Below are 22,284 nucleotides of genomic sequence, written 5' to 3'. Positions count from 1 at the left end.
TTAATCCATGATTTCAAACTTTTAGCTAAACTATATGTGGAATTCTACTTTTAAATACCTCTATCAAATTCAATTAAAATCATGAACATTGTGAAATCATACTTTCACCATAAAGACCCTATATTTGTATAAAGATCTGGTAAACTTTTTGAGCAATTAATGATATCTTTTTCCCTGGATAAACTTTTAATAAAAAAAAATATTACGTTCATTGAAATCAGAGAAGTCACTGCAAACATGCGAATGTCGTATAATTTAGAAAATATACACTGCTTTAAGGAGTTAACGGAACATCGCATTCAAGGAAATGACAATTACCAGCATAATAGGAAAATTAAGTCGTCATATTTTCCATGGACATTTTTTAGATGGCTAGTGGTCTTCTAAGAGTATGCTAGTAATATTACAACTATCACCAAAAATGTAAATGAAGACAAAATTATTACGATTACTATAAACGGATTAGCTGGTTTGCAACTCTCTTGGGTTGGATTGTATTTAATAACTAATCGACCTCGCATTTCAGCAGGAAAATTACATTAGTACTCTCGTGGAAAATCTACAGACAAGTTACCTTTTGTTGTTCGAAACCAGTTTAGGAACCACACGAGGTCACATGTACAAGTAAATGGATTCTTTGCAAGATCCAATTTTTCTAGTTGGTGCAAAATATTTTCAGATGAAGATGATTTGTTCAGTGCATGTATTAAATTATTTCTTAAGTTTATACACTTTATGCTGCTCATATTATCAAAAGTTTCTGGTGCCCAAGAATTTATAAAATTTCCTTGAAGAATTATTTTTTCTAAGGATATCAAATTTCTAAAAAAGTTAGGATGAAGTTCTTTCAAACCTACCGTTTGTAGAATCAAATATTTCATCTCATCCAAGTGGGCAAACATCAGACCTAGTGTAGTTTTGTCAGACGGCAGATAGTTATTCGTTAAATCTAAAAATTGTAATGACGGCGAGTGATTAAATACATTTTCTGCATTAAACCTAGAATTATTGTTATTGGTCTTGTCAAATCGAAAATTGTTGTATCCAAAATGTATACTGATCAATGACGTGCTGTTGAAAGCAGTAGGCTCTATTGTTTTCAGCTGATAATTAAGTTGAAAAAAAAACATTTTTTACTTATGGTAGTTCTGAAAAGGTATTATTCCTTAAAACTGTTTATCTATTGGCATGTAGACGTATGTTCAGTCAGTCAGCTGATTTTCTTCAAGCGATATGGATGTCACTTTTCGTAGGCTGATTGCCTGAAAAAGACATCATTTTCAACATCTTTTATAGAATTACCGATCAATTGGAATTCTTGGATATTTTTTTGGTAATATTTGATAAAAACCATCGAGAAAAATTGACATCACTGAAATTGTTATGGCTTAATTCTAATTTTTTAACAAATCTTGGGACGTGTGGAACATAGTCAAGTCCTGTGCAGGTCGCGCTTTTCTGTTTCTTGTTACACGTGCAGTGTGATTTGAAACAATTTTCGTCCGTTGTGGTAATTCGTGTATTCACTGTCTGCAGAACCGATCCAAACAAACACATCAAATGAATTTGCCCCATGATCACGTGTTCTCATAACAATCTGAAAGCAAACATGTTCATATATATCTGTAGCAATTGAAATCTAAATAATGTTAAGCTGTTGCCATCAAATCAAAAACAAAAAAGGTTTTACAGAGTTATAAGACAATCACACACATCATAGTATAATTCATTAGAAACCTAGTGTGCTGTGCGCACAGCAATTGCACATGTATCTGGAATAACTGAACGAACTGTTTTTGAAATTAATAATTGATGAAAGTGCCAAGACGGAACTGGACTATACGTTAGTCGATGGTATATGTGATTTAATGAAATTTTGTATGAATTGAAGACTGTTGAACTGCATTTGAAAATCGAAAAAATGTAGCCGATTACTGTAATCCAACTTATTTTCGAGATCGATTTATTTTCGAGACTTTGGCGAGTTGAAATATAACGCATATATAAATCTTCACGAATTTGTTAAACTTTTATCTTCCTTTATATAAATACGTCAAAATAATTTAAAAATCGCGAAAATAAATCGCGGCAAAGTCGGCTAAAAAGGGCTAAACACGAAATAAAGTATCCTCGAAAATAAGTTGGTTTACAGTATTACATTTACATCCAGAGAAATAAAATCCATTTTTTTTTAATTAATGCATAAATAAATAGAATGCACGTAAAAATACGATAGATATTCTATAATTGCACTTTCAATTGCAATTTCTCGAAAAATTATCGAAATAATCTTGTTTGAAAATGAAATTTTCTAAAATTTTCGTTTTAATGATGATAAACATTATAAAGGTAATTAAATTTATTTATTAGTATACATCATGTTGTGTCGATATATGGAATGAAAAAAACAGTTAAAAAGACGATGTCACGGTATAAATTAGTTTCTTGTATTATTTGTATTCATCAGTACTGAAATTTAAATAATTTAGAAAAACAAAAACAATGCCAGTGATCAAAGAAAATAGCATTTTCACTTATTTATTATGTTATGATATTGTAACTATCATATTTATTTAGTTGGCCTTATTTGTTTTGTGTGGCCTTATAATATGTTTACATAATATAAATCATATTGTAACTGTGCAGTTTAGAAATGACTTGAACAATCATAGATACTGATGGAATGATTAGAACTTTCTATTTGACTTGCATAACGATTCCAGAATGATCATAATAAACGATGTGTAATTTAAACTTCTTACTTTGTTCTAGAAATTTCCGTTCTACAGTTTTCTAGGAGTTTCCTTTCTACACTGTTCTAGAGATTTCCGTGACAACTATATATATATACCGACACTAATCCTAAACTTTCAGACATAGACATCGATAGACATTATAATTCTCAGCAGTAGAATTGACACTTTTATTTACGAACAACATCATGCTAGATTGTGACCTATTGGACGTAATATCCTGGTTGGATTCCCGAGAAGATTTCCGGATTTCCGGATTTGACACTTTTGAGAAGAACTCACTGACCTGTACTTATTGTAAGAAGAATTGTCACCTTATGGCTGATTGCTTTAGACTCCAGAAGAAGAATGAAAGAGATAATAAGCACAAGACCAGTGCTTGTACGACACCCCTGGTTACCAATACGTTGGAATGTGCTGTAAGTCAGTCTTTTAAGTCCAGTGTTTGTGATTACATGGCGGATTATAAACCCTTTATGTCTGATGGGTTTGTTTCTATTGTTGATAATACCACTCCTCAGCCTATGCAGATTTTACGGGACACTGAAGCTTCTCAGACTTTATTGTTAGAAGGTGTGTTGCCTTTGTCCGAGGAGACTTCTGTTGGTGCCTCCGTTTTGTTACAAGGTGTGGAATTAGGTTGTATAGATGTTCCCCTCCATCGTATATATCTGAAGTCAGATTTGATAACTTGACCAGTTGTTGTGGGTGTTCGTCCTAATCTCCCTGTTGAGGGTGTTTCATAGGAACAAAGTGGTTGCTGAACCAATTGTTACCAGTGAACCGGTTGTGGATGTTAAATCACCGGAAGATGATGCTGAACTGTATGCAGCTTGTGTTGTTACTAGGGGGATGGCAATAAAACAACAAAATAGGATTTGCAATAAGACCAGTTTGATTACATGGACCTTTCTGACACTTTCTTTGCCGACATTGAAGGTCCCAGTAGCTTAGAGAAGGCCGTAGTAAGACCATCCATTACTAACAAGAATGTAATTATGCCATGGTCAGATGTGAACAGCCATTCATTAGACCGAAGTAAATTTATTAAAGAACAAAATAAAGACCAGGTTCTTCAGCTCCGCAAGAGGGCTCAACCACAGGAAGAAGTAGTCAAAGTGACCGAACGCTATTACCATCAAGACAGCATTTTAATGAGGAATTGGAGGCCCCTTGATGCTATCCAAGAGGAGGAATGGAGAGTGGTATACCAAGTGGTGGTGCCTAAAGTCTATAGGCAAATACTTATCGGTCTTGCACATGACACCCCATTGGCTGGACACTTAGGTATAAGGAAGACTTGCCTTAAGATCTTGCAGCATTTCTACTGGCCCAGACTTAGAAATGATGTCGCAGAATACTGAAAATCATGCCATATATGCCAGGTTGTTGGTAAGCCTAACCAGAAAATACCACCAGCACCACTTCTGCCAATTCCAGCCTTTGAAGAACCTGTCAGTCGAGTACTCGTTGATTGCGTTGGACCTTTACCGAAGACCAAGACTGGAAATGCGTATTTATTGACGATCATGTGTACATCCACTCGATTTCCTGATGCTTTTCCGTTAAGGAATATCAAGACACCAACTATTGTCAAAGCTCTTATCAAATTTTTCACGTTAGTAGGACTTCCGAAGTCTATACAGTCCGACCAGGGTTCAAATTTCATGTCAGGTTTATTTCAGCAGGTTGTTTACCAGTTAGGGATTGCTCAGTATAGGTCAAGTGCTAATCAATCAGAATCTCAAGGTGCCTTAGAACGTTTTTATCAAACATTGAAGAACATGATTATAACTTTTTGTCTTCAATTTGACAGAGACTGGGATGATGATGTTCACTTTCTACTTTTTGCGGTCCGAAAGGCTGTTCAAGAATATCTTGTTTTAGTCCCTTTGAGTTGGTATTTGGTTATACTGTAAGGGGACCTTTAAAATTGATTAAGGAAAAATGGCTTAATGAATACACTGACTTGAATCTTCTAGACTATACATCTAGATTTAAAGAAAAGTTGTATACTGCTTGTCAAATGGCTCAGAACAATTTAAAAACTGTTCAGAATAAGATGAAAATATGGTATGATAAAGATGCCAGGGACAGAATTTTTTAGCCTGGTGATAAAGTACATGTATTTTTCCAGTCCCTGGACATCCTTTACAGGCTAAATAGTGTGTTCCTTATACCATAGAGAGTAAAATTAATGATTTAAATTATATTGTAAAAAGACCAGGTCGGCGTAAACAAAATAGAGTGTGTCCCGTTGCCCCTTTAGCCATGGTTAAATTGGAGAAAAATCATGAGCATTTGATTTTGCCATTTGATTAGGGACTTTCCTTTTAAATTTTCGTCGGAGTTCAGTATTTTTGTGATTTTACTTTTTTCATTTAAGCGAAATGTTGTCCAACATGCTCATAATCAAACACTAAAGAAATAAAGTTTTATTACTGTTATTAATTCAACTCCGTTTACAATTTTCAGGACATCTTAGATTTTTTCAAATAAAAAAGACGTGTTATGAGTGCGTTTTGAGTTGTTCATAATGCCGATACTCTAAGAATCAAATATTTTACATATGTATAGGTTTGAATTATAGTTGAATCGTTTTCTTGTATACAAAACACAGCACAACCTGCAGAAATCTTTTACGTTCAGGTATTTCACATCCAATGTTCTATGGTAATATTCTATACAAAGCACAAAAATGTCGTCATTCACCTCAAAAGTTAATCATACATTTAAACAGACTTATTAAGATGGGATTTAGTTACGATACTGTTGTCAGGTCATTAAAGATGGCATAATTTGGAATTAATATTGATTGACTCATAGGGTCTTTGCATCGGAAATAAACACATTAATTATAATCTAAAACCACTTGTTGGCATGATACAGGTTATGCTGTTCCCATATATTTTATGATGGTATGATACTTAACCCCTAACGGGAGAGATTGTGCTTGAATTTCATATGATGAAGACATAATCTTTTAATCAGTTTTATTGAGGTCTGGAGCAGGCATGCTAGTGACTGCTGGTAGTCCTTTGTTAATTTATGTATCATTGTCAGTTTTTTCAGTTTCTTCTGCTATCTATTCTGGCATCAGACCCGGACTTCATTTTAACTGAGTTTTACTGTGCGTATTGCTGTGTGTTTGTTTATTCTACATTGACTAGAGGTATAGTGGGCGGGTTGAGATCTCACAGAACATGTTTAAACAATTCATTTACATATGTGTCTGCAGAAATTAAATTTTCATGATTGTTGAAGCCAAAACGTTATGTTACTACGGTACAGCTTATAAAAGACAGCTTTACGAACACAGGTCTAAATAATTTTGACAAAATGATTTACTGACTTTGTCCGGTCGCTTCATGCCAAATTATTTATAAGAAATGAACAACTGATTTTTATAGATTGTTTTCATGTTGTGATGTTATATTGTTTTTATTTTGTGTTGTTATACCACTGGCCTAATGACGAGGTAGGGCGCCCGCAGTCATGTTAAACCCCGCCACAGTCTACATTTGAATGTCCAAACTGACAAGACTGATGAAGGACTTTCCGTTTTGAATTTTACTCGTTGTTCGGTATTTTTGTTATCTAACTTTTCATTCATTGCTATTTTGTCTTGAGTTGAAATGAAGTGATATGCATATCAGGTCAACACTATACCTTAACCTGACTGGTGATGACAAAATCAATATACCTATAATTGTATAATTATAAGAGTGCAGAGGTTACCGGTTGTTGGGTAGTACAAACACAGGTACTGCTGATCTGGGCAACAAGGCAAATCTGTCCTTTTATTCTAATTTCAATTTTTTTTATTATTATTTAAAAAAATCTTTAAACAAGGGTTCTATAGTAATCTAAAGACATTAAGCTTTCATTTGATACCAACCGTGCCAAAATATATAGTTATTGACAAAGTTACAATTATGCAGAGGAAATAACCCCGCAACTTTATGAACGTGCTTGTCCCAAGTCAGAAGCCTGTAATTCAATGGTTGTCCTTTGTTACTGTATGTCATATTTGTTTTTCGTTTATTGTATTTAATCAGGCCGTTAGTTTTCTCTCGTTTGAATTGTTTGATATTTAACATTTCATGGTCTTTTATAGCTGACTATGCGGTGTGGGTTTTGTTCATTGTTGACGGCTGTACGGTGACTATAGTTGTAAACTTCTATGTCATTTTGTTCTCCGGCAGAGAGTTGTCTAATTGTCAATCATACCACATGTTATTTAAAATATCTTCTTCTTTCTTGGATGTTCTCTCTGACCGGACCGAATTAGTAGTGATATACCTTGATAGCTTGCTATAGGTATACGGTTTGCTCATTGTTGAAGAACGTATCATTTCCTATAGTTCTACGCCATTTGGTCACATTGGCAATCATACATTGTACCACATCTTCTTATTCTTTTTTTTAATATTTCTTTTATAATTGATCCCTATTACGTGTAAATATGTTTACATCCGACTATCTTTACCAATTGTACGCTATTCAAAATGTTTTAACATTAACATATAAATATAATCGTTTGTATGGAAAGAACAATGAATACTTTATTTTTGAAATATGAATGACTATTTGATATGTGGAATCGAATTGCGAATAAATCTAAATACATTTACACAATTTATCTTTTAAAATCGGTTTTCTTTTCTCACAGAATGTAGTATACACCTTTGAAAATTAAAGGTTATGCGTGAGTAGTCAATTCCAAAATACCTAGCAGAGTGTACTTAAATATCTAGTTAGTTGTAAACGTGAAAGTAAATTTGTCAATGGTTCAAAGAGATAACTGTGCAAAGTTGGGATGTCTTATGTGTACATATATGTGTTTGCCTTTTGTTCAGTGCCTTTTATAATAGATGGAGCTAATTTTCCCGGTAAGTTTGTTACGTTATTATAAAAAAAAATGTTAACTATTGCGAAGAATTTGTTAAATTATTCGGATATCATGATATACAAGTGAAGAATATGTGAAAGTACAACAGAAGTTTTAAATTTGAATATTATATTGTTTTTAATAGTTCGACTTGCCCAAATTATTTGTCAAGTTTTTTTTTACAAATTTTCTTGACAGTGGTTCTAGGTTTAATGCATGTTATAAGAACACGTTTAATTATTTCGTTGATGATCATATACTATTGATATACACTTTTAAAAGTAATGTATAATACAGTTAACGGCTAGAAGCGAAAAGAAATGACTGAATTCTAACTCGTCATAAAATAATTCAAAATGTCTTTTTAGATAGCAAACACAACTATAAATAACAGATTCAATAGTCTTATTGAAACTCGCCATGTTAAAAACATACTTCACAGTCCAAAAGAAGCCTGAATCGGTCATTTTGAAAGAATATTAAAGTCATGATTGTAATGTTGGTTGACGAATCCTTTTTCAATACGCAAAGTAGAGGATAATTGATATCAAGTTCAGTTAAAACTGGTTAAGTTGCGAAAATGTATGAAACAAAAAACCAAATAATCAGAAAAAAATATTAAATATTGAAAGTTTATGTCTTTAACACCAAACAGTCAATTGATAGTTTATGGATTGAGAAAGGCATGATTTATCATTAGGTTAATTCTTTTGTGTTGTTGCTTTAGTAATAGCGCGCATTCTATGTAAGTTAGTAAGTTTAGACACAGACATATCGTATAAATCAACCAAAAGAGTATATAAAAATACAAACAATAAAAAGATAAGCTCTTCAATAACAATATAACAAACTTGAATTTATTCTACCTGTTATATTGTTATTGAAGAGCTTATCTTTTTATTGTTTGTATTTTTATATACTCTTTTGGTTGATTTATACGATATGTCTGTGTCTAAACTTACTAACGACATGTTTACCACGTCTTAGATTGTGGTTTACCATCTACGTCGTCTAGTCTGCTAAGTACCGAACGTGACCTATTTCCGAATATGGCTGGGAGGTTTGGCTAGCCATACAACCAGGTTCAACCAACATTTTTTTTTAAATGTCCTGTACCAAATCAGGAATATGGCAGTTGTTATCAAATAGTCCGTTTCTCTGTTTGTTTTTGTAGTAGTTCAGTGTTTCAGTTATTCCGTTGTTTTTGTCTTATAGTTGATGTGTTTCCCTCGGTTTTGGTTTGTGACCCGGATTGGTTTTCCCTTAATCGATGCATGACTATTGAACAGCGGTATACTACTGTTGCCTTTATTTTTCAGTCCATCAATAATAACAAAAAGGGGAAATTAAAAGATTAGTTTAACTCTGACCGACATATTCATATGCTTATCCTCGTCAATGTATGTTTAATTTCATATTGTAATGGAGCTTTTACGGTTTTTATTTTGTGGATTTGGTTTTTGATTCATGATAAGTTAGGTCTGTGGATAGAATTTTTGATTTTGTATTGATAATTGTTTTTTTTTCTTCAGCCACTTTTGGTTTTATAATGTTGATTTTGTTTCGCAGCATGACAATAAGATAGTTGGTATATGATTTCAAACACTCATTGCGCTTTTTAAATTTACCCGTCTCAAACATCCATGTCCAGTGCACATTGTAAAAACAATATTGTCGACATCGCAATATTTACAATGTTAACACGATATCGTGGCAACATTGATTACATTATATGAACTCTTTTATACTGTTTACATCGTTGACATCGTTAACATCGCGATGTATACAATGTTGTAAAGATATCGTGTTTACATCGTTAACATCGTGATATCAACAACGTTAAAACGATATTGTGTCAACATCTTGTACATTGTAACAACTGTTATATACTGTTTACATCGTTTACATTGTATACATCGCGATGTATACAATGTAGTAACGATGTAGTGTTAACATCGTTCACATTGCGATATTAACAATGTTCACACGATATCGTGTCAACAACGTTTACCTTGTAACAACTCTTATATATTGTTTACATCGTTGACATCGTTTCCACCGCAATGTATACAATGTATTATCAATATCGTGTTAACATTGTATGTATTGTAGGGTTCACGATATCGTGTCAACATTATTTACTGTAAACCAACTTACTTTCGCGGATATTTTATTTCGCGTTTAGCCCTTTGTATCCTATTTTGCGGCGATTTTTTTTCGCGATTTTTAAATTATTTTGACGTAGTTATATAAAAGAAGATAAAAGTTTACCAACTTCGCGAAAGTCGCGAAAATAAATCGATCGCGAAAATTAGTTGGTTTATAGTAAATTGTTTCAACTGTTATATAATGTTTACATTGTTTACATTTTGATATAACAATGTATTATCGATATATTGTATACAACGTTTACATTTATGACTAATTGTAGGAGTTATTGCCTTTAGCGACTTTACTCGTTAAATTTCGATCATTGTTTATCAAATTTTGATACTGTAAAATAAAATCAATCACTTATTGCACTATTAATGCGATAAAGATGACTAAAGAGCATTACGATGTAAACGATGCGAACGATGTAAGAACAAAGGTATACAACATAAATACGATGTTGACGATGTGAACTATATAAGCACAATATTGTCAACATCACGATGTAAACGATATAAACGATGTACGATGTGAGCGATGTAAACACAAAGGTATAGACTTGGTATACAACATAAACACGATGTTGAGGATGTGAACAATGTAAACACAATAGTGTCAACATCGCAATGTCTACAATGTGAACGATGTAAACACAAATGTATAGACTTTGTATACAATATAAACACGATGTTGACAAGATATTGTCAACATTACGATGTAAACAATGTGCACGATCTAAACACAAAGGTATATATTTGTTACACAGAATTAATACGATGTTGACGATGTGAACGATGTAAATACAATATTGTCATTATCACGATGTATACAATGTGAACAATGTAAACACACAGATATATAGACTCGATATACAATATAAACACGATGTTAATATGATATTGTCAACATTGCGATGTAAACGATGTAAACGATGTGAACACAAAGGTAAACTGAGCTTACAATAGGAACACAATGTTGACTCGCTATTGTCAACATCGCGATGTCTACGATGTCAACAATGCAAAACTAAAATACTTTTTCTTAAAGTCAAACTCTAAAATAAGGGATAGGCGTCGACAAAATTTTGAACATGCAGTTAACGTTGTTGCGGATGAAACGTATAAATAATCATTCGTGTATATTCTTTATTTCATATTAAATTTGAAAAAAAATGGGAAATAGAAAAAAAGTTTCCAGGATCCGTTCCAGTGTCTTTTTTTTTTTTTTTTTTTTTTATTTGTGAAATTTGAAAACAAGTTATGAAATTTTTTATTGTTTGTTTTTTGTTTTTGTTTTTTTTTGTAATGATGAATCAAATGATAAGACACTTGTTGTTGCGCTAGGATAGCTATGACAATTGTTATATCGGCACGGTTTACGAGAACATTTATTGAACTTGAACGGACTGAAAACAGATTGGTAGTTACGCGCCGATATTGTCGGCAAGTCTTTCATCTGTGTGCACGTGTCATAATTTCTCGACCAAGCGTGACGAGCGTGTGATAGTAAAGGAGGTCGTGGGTTCGAACCCCGGCTGGATCAAAACAGAAACTTTAAAAGTGGTATTTGCTGCGTCTCTGCTGCGCAAGCATCATTAAAGAGTAAGAGCAAAGACTGGTCTGCTCGGATTCAGAATAACGTGTCCGTCAATCTATTTATTTTCTATAATTAAACAATTTAGAATAACTCACATAAACAATATATTGGAGAAGTCTGCATAGTTTTTGCAGTATAAATGTTCATATATTTATTTAACCGATGCTATTGAGAATGTGGAGTGTACTGGTTGACCTCGTTCTGTTTGCCCGTCCGTCCGTTTGTCCCATGAAATTATATCGCACTTTTGTTCATAACTACAAATCAGACCTTCCTGAAAAGTCTTACCAATCGTCATAAGAACATGCTATACCGACTTTACCGTGTGATTCGGTTTTCGATTCATCGAACTTCAACCCACTGTTTACCAAATACTAAGGGAAATGTAAGAAACATTTGAAACATTTTCTTTGGAACTACAAATAAGAGCTTCCTGACATTTTTGTCAGTTCTAATGGGTACATGCTTTACAGTGTGAAATGTTTTTAGTTTTATGACCTTGCATTGTTTACTTGATTCTTAATGCGGTATATCATTAGTGGGCAAAAGCTCAAAGTTTTACTTCGTTTGTTTTTAATTTCTTACAGCACTATACAGCAGTAGCTTGATTACAATGACAGCAACACCTCTGATTCAAACATTTGTCTCGCATCCGGGCTATGATGGGCATATCCGATATCCTGACGGGTATGCAATATACATTTATGTTTAGTATCTAAGTTTAGTACTTTGAATTTTTTTAAAAGTGAAAATATGAAAACTGATTTCTTGTATACATTTGCATAAAACTGAAGAGAATAAGTTAATGAACATGCAGTATGAATGATCCAGTTTCTTATCAAATGATGTTTTACGTTATGGTTTATATGTCGACTGCAATAATCTTCTACACTAATTCTAACAACAAATATATTAAATGCGATGTCAGCATAACGCTGAACTTTTTAAACAGTAACAATATATGTGGTTCTATTTTATAATTGTAATTTGTGCACTTTTGAAAGTAAAATATTGTTGAAACTAACATATGTGTTGAATTTTGTTTGGTTGATTCATTACCGTTTACCAATTGGTACTTATTTTGTACTTTTACCGAATGCCTTGTATTTAATATTATTTTTTTGACCTATTAAAAACCCTTCACAAAGACAGAAAGAAAAGGCACCTTGCCTTTTTTTTTTAATATCACTTTCAGATATATTGATGGTGTCATGTCAATCAATAACCCTCATTTCAATGAGTGCTTACATCTCTCATATCCAAGAGAAGTTGACAATAGGTGTATTGTAGAAACTAAAAGGTCTACATCATATCTAGATCTTATTATATTATTAATACGGTATTAACATTATCGCAATATATTACGTGCGTGCATGTCCATTGAATTCCTACTTTACAGGGTTTATTAAAGGTAACAAAAGCAAAAACTGCTCCAACAAGTTTATGAGGTAGAATGCTCAAAAACGCAAAGAGTTGTTCCAACGGATTTATTGTTCCCATTCTAGCCGTTCATTTCTATGAATTTTTACCCAATTGTAGTATCGACTCCTTATAGCATTGGATTTAACGTCTCCATGATTCCAGCTGTTCTTAACTGTGTAACTATACTCAATTATATAGACGCCTTCCTCTAGCAACGGATGTATTGTTCGCAATCTTGTAGCTCTTTTCTGTGTATTTATACTCGTTTGTAGGAGCGCCTTCCTCTAGCAACGGATGTATCTTTCCCATTTTGGCCGTGCTTTGCTGCGTATTTATACACAACCATAGGGGTGCATCCCTATTGCAACGAATTTTCGGTCAGAAAGGAGAATTCAAGGGGACCTGACTTCTATACCCTTGTCAAACCTTTGAATACATCACTTTCCATTGAAGTACTGGATTTTTTTCAGAAAGTGTTTGTTTATTTTATAAAATGTTTTTTAAAACTATGTCGCATTGGACAGAAGAGTCCCTCTTTATTCTCAATAGCTTCACCAAAAGAAAAAAAAAAACGTTTATCAATTTACATGTAATTAAAATAATTTTGTTTGTAGGAACTATACACAGGACTGGTACATAAGAACAAACTGGATTAACCATACCATAAAAATAAACTTTGCTACTTGTTTCATAGAAAATTCAAAAGGAGTATGTTTGTTTGATTATCTTTTCGTGTTTGATGGTAAGTAATCTTTATTAATCAAATAATTTATTATACCGAATAAAAAAGACAAATATCCGGATCTATGACACATACCCGCAGTTGAAAATGAGGATGTTCGACGGGAAAATATATCTCTTGATTGATCTTCGGAAATGTATGGGTAAAAACTCATGAAAAATTGTATGACAAATGTTTTATAAATAACCAAAAAAGTTTTATCCAGAGGCTTTTGCAAAACTTGCGCTTTAAAAAGTCATACGTTGATTGCTGGTTATAAATTTGATGGCATAGTATTAGAAAATCCAGATGAACAAGAAAACTGAGTAATATAGTGGATATTTAGAGTTTTCCGACCAGTTTATATATTATAACATGCATACCAGAACGAGAACGTATTAATGTGGTGTGAATATGAACACTATCCTGAATTTTTAACGTGATACGATAGTCCCCATTGTAACTATCTGCAGAAAAACATTTTACCGGGACAGTTATTTAGACTTCGAGGCGACAATTTTTTGCTCATTCGCCTTAATACTATGTTCTGAGAGGAGAACCAGTCTAAACCTAGGTTTGAATCTTTGGTTTGACAAGACGGTTAAAAAATCTAAAGAAAAAAATCACAGCGTTAAAAATGATTATGTTTCTGTACCCTGTTCATTAGTTTTATTTATATTCAGATAATCTCACTGGACAAAGAATGGTGTATAATAAAAGCCATTATTTTGCCCCTGAAAAAGTGGAGTTATGTAAGACTTTTAAATTGATGTAAATATTTAATTAATAAATTACATTGATCCTGGTTTTTCGAAAGCATCTAACATGTACAATGATATAGGACACGTCTTAAGATATTATGAGGACATATCTTAGTCCTATATGATGTTTTGAAAGTGTCTTCAGTTACGATAAATCATAAAACTAATCGGGGAAAAAGGACATCAAAATACATGTCTCAAAATAGTCTCAAGATGGTCAAAAAAGTTGTTCCTTTAAACATGTTAAAGTTATAGTGATATCACATTCACTTCGCTAATAGCAGCCCAGGTTTTGATGTAACTATACAAGATCATACATGCTTAGAATTGAGAATAAGAATTTGAATATTGTCAAAGAAAGTTTATGAAATTATACATTGCATGTTCAATGTATTCCTTTCAAATTATCGTGATAGGAGTACATGTCTTCTATGAATTCATATATTAGTTCAAGTCTAAAGTTGGGTATATGCACATGCATGAATGAAATAAAGAGTTGTTAGTATTAATCATGAAATTAGGAGCAAATATAATAATTGATAATGATGCATGTATATATGCATATGTACGATGTGCAAAAATTATACCCTTACTTTCATAATCCTTAGAGCCTCAAAATATGAATAAAGGGTATAAATATCTAGCTCAAATAACTAATTACAAACATGACTGTTCTTAGTATGCTTGTCTTAAGCCAGGGATTTCAGTAATTCAGTAGTTGTCGTTGGTTGCTGTCTGTCATATTGATTATTGTCTATTGTTTTAGCATTAATCAGACCGTTGTTTCATCTTTTTTGTGTTCCACATTTTGTCATGCCAGTGTTCGTATGTCTTTATATTACTATACGTTAAGTGTTTTTATTAGGTTGGCCGTGGGGAAAATTTGTAACAGGGATTGTGTTCCTATTGTCGGAGCCACAATCTTGTCCTCGTTCCCTCGTTTTTCACATTACAAAATGGGACTTTTCTAATCACTGATGGTTGCCACTTTAGTAATGCAAGAACTGTCTTTCCCTTCGGAACACTCGAATTCACGAACAGTTTTTGCCATATCATTCCTTTCATTCTTTAGTTCGAAAATGTTTGCACTTTCTCACAGCACGGTCCAAATAATAAATGCATGATGTTTCCATTGAATTACGGTAATACTAGTAGTTCACTTAAAGTAAAATAATAGTCAGTTTATACATGTACCAGAATTTACGGATTGTCTTAAAATATTCGAAAAATAACAATATGTACCTGTAATCACTGAATTCGAGTATTTGTATTTCAATAGATATAAAAAGATGTGGTATGAGTGCCAATGAGACAACTCTCCATCCAAGTCAAAATTTATAAAAGTAAACCTTTATAGGTCACAGTACGGTCTTCAACACGGAGCATTGGCTCACACCGAACAGTAAGCTATAAAGGGCCCCCAAAATTACAAGTGTAAAACCATTCAAACGGGAAAACCAACGGTCTAATCTATATAAAAAACGAGAAACGAGAAACACTTATGAACCACATTAACAAATGACAACTACTGAACATCAGATTCCTGACTTAGGACAGGTGCAAACAAATGCAGCGGGTTTAAACGGTTTAATGGTACCAAACCTTCACCCTTTTTCTGAAACAATAGTGTAACATCACAACATAGAAAGACACACTATAAAATATCAACTGAAATAGCTTAACTCAATCAAAGGACATATTAACACCATTGAACATACACTGAACAAATAAATTTGACCTATGATACAATGTAAATACAAAATAAATAAACTAAGGGAAGAATAATAAAAGTAACATGTTATATCGGTATGAAATATTTAACAATTAAAGAAAAACAATCTGCTCGAACAAAAATATCAGCCGTTAGCAATAACTTTAAACACAGGTAAATGAAAATAATTTTATTGTTAGGTATACGTAAACAGTTCCAATAGAGAAAGGAAATATTTTTACAAAATAAATAATTTTGATGTTCATAGTACGAAGTGAAAATTTAAAGTAATACCAAACACTTATAAAAGCTAGTATATAGACCAGATATAACCCTGAATAACATTAAATAACAAAAAAGCAATACAATTAGTATCAACAGGTCAAATAAACAAGAAAGTACGATTTGAGAGTACTCGCAGTTACTGACAGCTAGTTAAAAGCCAAAACAATTAATAATAAAAAATCATGCATCAGAGACAAGGCTGTTAGATAGGTAAATACAATTGTAAACTATACAAAGCACGGAAAGTTTTATTGTCTTTTTTTAGGGGCAAATTCCAGTAGTCCTGAAATGATGAAAACCTGTTGTGGAAAAACACACAGCGCAACTTTAGAAAGTTCCGCTGGAGAGATGTATATCTTGTTTGAGACTGACAACACTGTGGGGGATACTGGTTTTGAGATAGAATACTGGTCTAATGGCATCACAACGACAACTTCGACAACTACAGTGGCTCCTTTTACAGGTAAGTAAGTTAATAACCAAATACAAGTAACCTTACGGCTTGTTATTACATGCAGTCATATACTTGTCGACAAACGGCTAAGAAATAATAGGTCTGATGGTAAACGTAAAAATCGTAATCTATGTATTAAACATCGTATAAATTATACACTTGCTGATCTGTTATCTATAATACAAAAGAATGGTACACATCAATTATTATGCAAACTTGGTCATATACCAATAAGTAAACTATATGATATTTTTCTGGAGTGTGATAAAATTTCATTTTGTAGCCCGTTGTATGAATACATCCATATTATTACAGCCTTTTGTCATCACAGGCTGTTTCCTAGTATCGATAAACCTGAAAATCATAAACGGAATTATCTTAAATTAAAATATATAAATAGAGGTATTGATTGTATTAACTCATCTAGTTTATTCAATGACTCTACCATCCATAGCCAAATATCTCAATGATTTGATAATACAGAAACACCTATTTTTTTGTATTCTTATAAAAAAAAACAGCAGAAGTTTGATTTTTAATTATACGTCAGTTACATAAGACGTCAATATAGAAAATAATGCTCCTTCCAATTGAGACTGTGAAACATCTAGTTTTAGATATGTTCCCTATGGTCATGTCATTACAGGAAACCTCAACATCGTTGAAGACCGTGAGGTCGAAACTTTTCTTAGAAAGGACCTAAATATCGTCCTCCATCTATTATAGATTGAAAACAGTGTCGCCAGGTCATTGAAGACGCTCTGTCTGCCTACTGTAAAAATTGGTGTAAACGTGAAAAATCTGAAAAAAAAATCTCTGGACAGTTATTTGAATAAAACTATGAATACTGTTGATATTCGTATATCTCATTTTGAAAACAATTCTTGATATACCCATTTCTAGAATAAAAAATAAACTTCAAGTACCCGCAAAGCGGTTTGTGTTCGTACCGGCAAACAAAGCAGCAAATAATGTAGTGGTGGTGTGACGCATATACTACACGGAAGTTCTCCAAAACGAAATTATCAATTCTTCTACATTAAGGTACGTACGCTCCACAGAGAGTCAAAATGTAAACAAGCATATCACTGCCACTACCCAGCTTAAAGCCTCTTCCGAACATTTGAAGGTCCCGACTATGTACTAGTAACCTAAATTAAACAAACAACCATTTAAATTTCGTTTCATCTCCGTATCTAGTAAGTGTTCTACTACTAATCTGTCAATGCTTCTAACTACCTCCCTTACTACTACCAAAGAACTTGTTATTAACTTTTGAAATAAAGCTTATGCAAATAATGGTATTAATTATTTTTGTAGTATTAAAAATTCTTTAGAGGTTTTAGATAAAATACGTGTTTTTGATGGTCCTTCAAATTCTGTTGACAGTTATGATTTTTCTACTCTCTACACTACACTTCCACACAATCTTATCAAAAAAAGTTTCATATTTAATTAAATGGTCTTTTGAAAAATCTCATTGCAAATTTATTTTCTGAAACTTGTTTAAAGTCCTTTTCTGTAACGAAAAAGGTAAGTATGCTAGATATACTTACTGGAAATGTGAGGATATGATTGAAGCTTTAAATTTTCTCCTGGACAACTTATATGTACGTTTCGGTGATTAAGTGTATCGACAGATATAGTACGGTGACCAGACTCAATTTCAAAATTTTATCGTCAAACATACTATATGTCTATATTATATATCATTTGATTCGTCAAAATAAGTACTTTCGAAATATCAATTTCGTCAAAAAGGAATGTGGTAACAGTTTTGCATAAAATAAGGTCAAAGATCAAATACTATGTTAATCTTGTTCTTCTATATTTTCTAAATTTAAAGATAAATGTACATGTAGCAATTTATGTTAAATTTCAGATACAGACATCTTTTAAAATCAATTAACAATGAATTATCTATGAAACGTACAAAATACCTTTCAAAACGTCGATTTTTATGAATATTGACGTTTTTCAAACACTTGTTCTATTATCCAAGATCAACACATATTTCGTTAATGTTACAGTAGTCACCTTGCCTGGTGACATTTAAACTCTGGATTAAATGACGAATAATGTTTTTACTTGAAGCCTACTACCTTGAACGCGTATTTGGCAAAAGCTCAAGCCTGTAATTCATTAAAAGCAAAACCACTAAATACCTCCGGCGGCTCGCAAACAATTACAATTAATCCAATACCATCGAAGAGGTCCAAATAACAGAATTCAGCAAGGAGTTTACTATTTGAATTGTTTTATACTAGTCATTTTGGTGCCTTTTTTAGCTTGCTGTTCGGTTTGAGCCAAGGCTCCGTGCTGAAGGCCGTTTTTTTACCTATATATATTTAATTTTTACACATTGTGACTTGGATGGAGAGTTGTCTCATTGGCGCTCACACCACATTTTCTTATTTCTAATTATTCTGTTTCATCTGTCAATGAATATGATTGGGAATTTCTGCATAATTCTGAACCCTGACAGGTGCACAGCTCCGTACATGTAAGGTTTTATTGTGAACAAACACATGACTTTTTACATGGAGATTTCCTCTTACATGAACACAAAAGATCTGCAAGAATTCTGCAAGAATTGCTTTTCACGGGGTGAAATGTATTATCATCTTCTCGCCATTCGTACTCTAACGGTGATGGAATAGGGGGATTATCAATGTGTGATGCAAATTTTAGTTTGAAAAGAAACACTTAAAACATGCTGTTTCAGTGCCGTTCACAGGGAAGCAACCCGACTCGACTTACATCGTCACTGGTGGCGAACTTGACGCGCATTTTATTCATATCATGGTGAAATACTGTTTTTGTCTGATCATAAAGCTTTGTAACTAACTTCCTTACACATACACGGGCTTCATCTTTGTTGGGACTCCCGAAGCTCTGCAAACCACTGAAATCATTGGGCGTATCCTGTAGACTGATTTCTTACCTACTCCAAACAGAGACTAAGTCGTGTCGCATCCTGTAGGACCTTGAACAAAAGGCAGCTGTTTACAAATAGTAGGAAAAAGGCAGCCACATAGTTGGTAAATATATATATAGGCAAACAGATTATTTGCCTGTCCTTTACACATGTTACACTGTTAAGGTTCCCGATCTGTACCCACAACTCGTTTGTGCGTGTCATCTATTTGTAAAGTAGTGTTCACACAGAACAATCACATCCGTATCAGAGTCATTAACGGCAGTCATTAACAGTAGTGTCTGAAAAGACTTTGACAATTTCTGGATTTCCAAACGTTCTGGCTAAGTAAAGCTGACAATCAGTAGGAATCATAAGGGGGTTGTGAAATTTGAAAAAAACTACCAAAGAAATTACGGCGAGCCTGTTTGTTTTCTTTATCAGACAGGAATTTCTTCCGGTCAAGAATAATTCTGCCTTCTATAACCTGTCTTTGTGCGGCGTTCCCTTTCAGCAGGCTTTATAGAGGTTTTTGTATGTCGTAGCGGTCAAAAACGTCTGCTGCTGTGTGCGCTAGAGTAAAGCATATTTTTATAATAGTCAGCTGCAAGGTCACCGAATGTTTTATTTTTCTTAGCATCAATACATTGAACCAATGGAAGGTATAAACTTTAGATTTGAATTGCTTCACCAAATCAGACTTGCATGATTTTCTCATGGTGCCCTCATCGTGAAAAGGAGAAACTTGAAGGTGACCGACAGGTCGAGACAGCACATTTTCTATTGCAACACCATCCCTGCAGTTTGCCAAAACGAATGCACGTCTGAATACAAGTTCCGGATTTTTGTAACCTGAGATTATTTCCCCCGATTTACATTTTAATAAGGTTTGTTTTTGAGGTCATATTTTCAAACGTTTTTACCTTTGACTTTGATATTGGACTTTGACTTTGATTGACCTTCATAAACAGTACTAGTTATGAAATGTTTAGACATGTTAAAGCCTACCTCGACCACTATGCCAATGCATTCCGGATGAGATATTGATAAGACCTGGAGAATGGGATTCCACATCAAAAGGATCAGCCCTGATTTGATTCAGATGGTTCACAATGGCAATAAAATGTTCTTCGCCTCTTGTCATTTCTGTTGGTCTTGTTTCCGCATGTTAATTTGCATTATTTGCAGCAATACTTGCTCTTAGCATAGCACCACTAAGGGATGATAGGAAATGTCTGGTAAGTGTCAATTTAACTAGACTTTTGATTTGTTTATACCTACACTACCACCTGATCCGATTGAATCTTTTAAATGCTTTTTTCTAGCTGTTGCCATGTAAGTCCACATACCGTTAAAATGTCTCGGAGTCTGTATAAAAGCATAGTCGCCACCTGTAAATTCTGATCGAATCTTCTCTGGAAACTGAAGCATATCGAGTATGGAAACTGGCATCTACCTAGAGTAATTGGTACGGTTGGTTACAAAAAAATAATGTCACATTTGAGATGACGATCTAAAATGAAGCTACCAATTACTCTCTCGTTCTGCTCTAACATTTGACAGCAAAATTTGTACAGCTTCAGGAAACAGAATTTATACCAGTATTTGAATGTCGGTTATGTAGCACATTCCCCTTGCTTATATGTTTCTATAAGAGGAAGTATGTACACTTTAATTAACTCCATCAGAGTAGGCGTTAGGCCTTGTATCTGGCTTGAATAGTTGGCAATACCACTGTGTAACTCTAACAAAGCATTCCAAGAAGTAGAAATCATGTTTCTGCGATAAATTAATTTGTTGTTTAATTATGGTCAAAATATGATATTAATGTCGATTATTTTACATTTATTGTAAAAAACAATTATGAAATTGATTTGACATGTACTCTATTAAATGCAAAATATTAGTAGTGTCAAACTTTTACAAAAACTCTTCAAAAACGGATAAATGTGGTCAAACTTTATTAGAAATCGTTAAAATAAGGTGGATCAACAATGTATATAATAACAAAAAGCATATAACGAATGTTATTTTAGAATGCTAACCTAAAACCTTGTCAATGTCAATTTTTCTTTAAAGTAAGCTAACGTACTTTAAAGCCCATTTTACAAAAATTGCACCATACGATTTTTTTACGACAAGTCAAAATGTAAAGTTTAGTCTTTAAACTACTACTATTTTGATTTATAGCCATATAGTCCGAATGACAATTAAACTATGCGACTTTTCCTCACTCGGTCACCGTACTAGTAGTAGGTATTCCTATGGGCACTAATTGCGCCCCTTTAATATCAGATTTATTCCTGTATTGCTATGAATCTCAGTTTATGACCAAACTCAGTAAAGACACGTCACTGTTACATTTGGTTGACGCATTCGACAATACCTACCGTTATCTTGATGATATCTTTTCGTTAAATAATCCAGAGATCTCTATCTATACTTCCCAAATTTACCCAAAAGGAACTTACTTTAAATAAATCTAACATAAACAACAGTAGTTGTCCTTTTCTAGATTTAGACATTTCAATTTCTAAAGGGAAAGTCCATACTAAAATTTACGAAAAAAGAGACGATGTTTCATTCCCTATTGTTAATTTTCCTTTTTAAGACGGCGATGTT

General features: G+C 33.2%; 1 protein-coding gene across 3 annotated transcripts in view; it reads left to right on the top strand.

Moving 5' to 3' along the window:
• Positions 1 to 7,439: 7,439 nt before the first annotated feature.
• The window catches only part of LOC127714904 (deleted in malignant brain tumors 1 protein-like), a 45,613-nt gene continuing 30,768 nt past the window's right edge, over positions 7,440 to 22,284 (top strand). For all 3 annotated transcript variants that reach the window (XR_007987993.1, XM_052220929.1, XM_052220930.1), the window contains exons 1-4: positions 7,440 to 7,645; positions 11,979 to 12,078; positions 13,428 to 13,555; positions 16,557 to 16,754. Coding sequence is in view for 2 of the 3 variants with exons in the window: in XM_052220929.1 (XP_052076889.1) it covers positions 7,573 to 7,645; positions 11,979 to 12,078; positions 13,428 to 13,555; positions 16,557 to 16,754 (499 nt within the window). In the remaining variant the exon portion in view is untranslated. The remainder of the gene's footprint in view (positions 7,646 to 11,978; positions 12,079 to 13,427; positions 13,556 to 16,556; positions 16,755 to 22,284) is intronic.

The sequence above is a fragment of the Mytilus californianus genome, unplaced genomic scaffold (genome assembly GCF_021869535.1).
Source record: "Mytilus californianus isolate M0D057914Y unplaced genomic scaffold, xbMytCali1.0.p SCAF_9, whole genome shotgun sequence".
Classification (NCBI taxonomy): Eukaryota; Metazoa; Mollusca; class Bivalvia; order Mytilida; family Mytilidae; genus Mytilus; species Mytilus californianus.
Note: the sequence above shows the minus strand (reverse complement) of the source record. Positions and strands in the feature narration are given on the sequence as shown.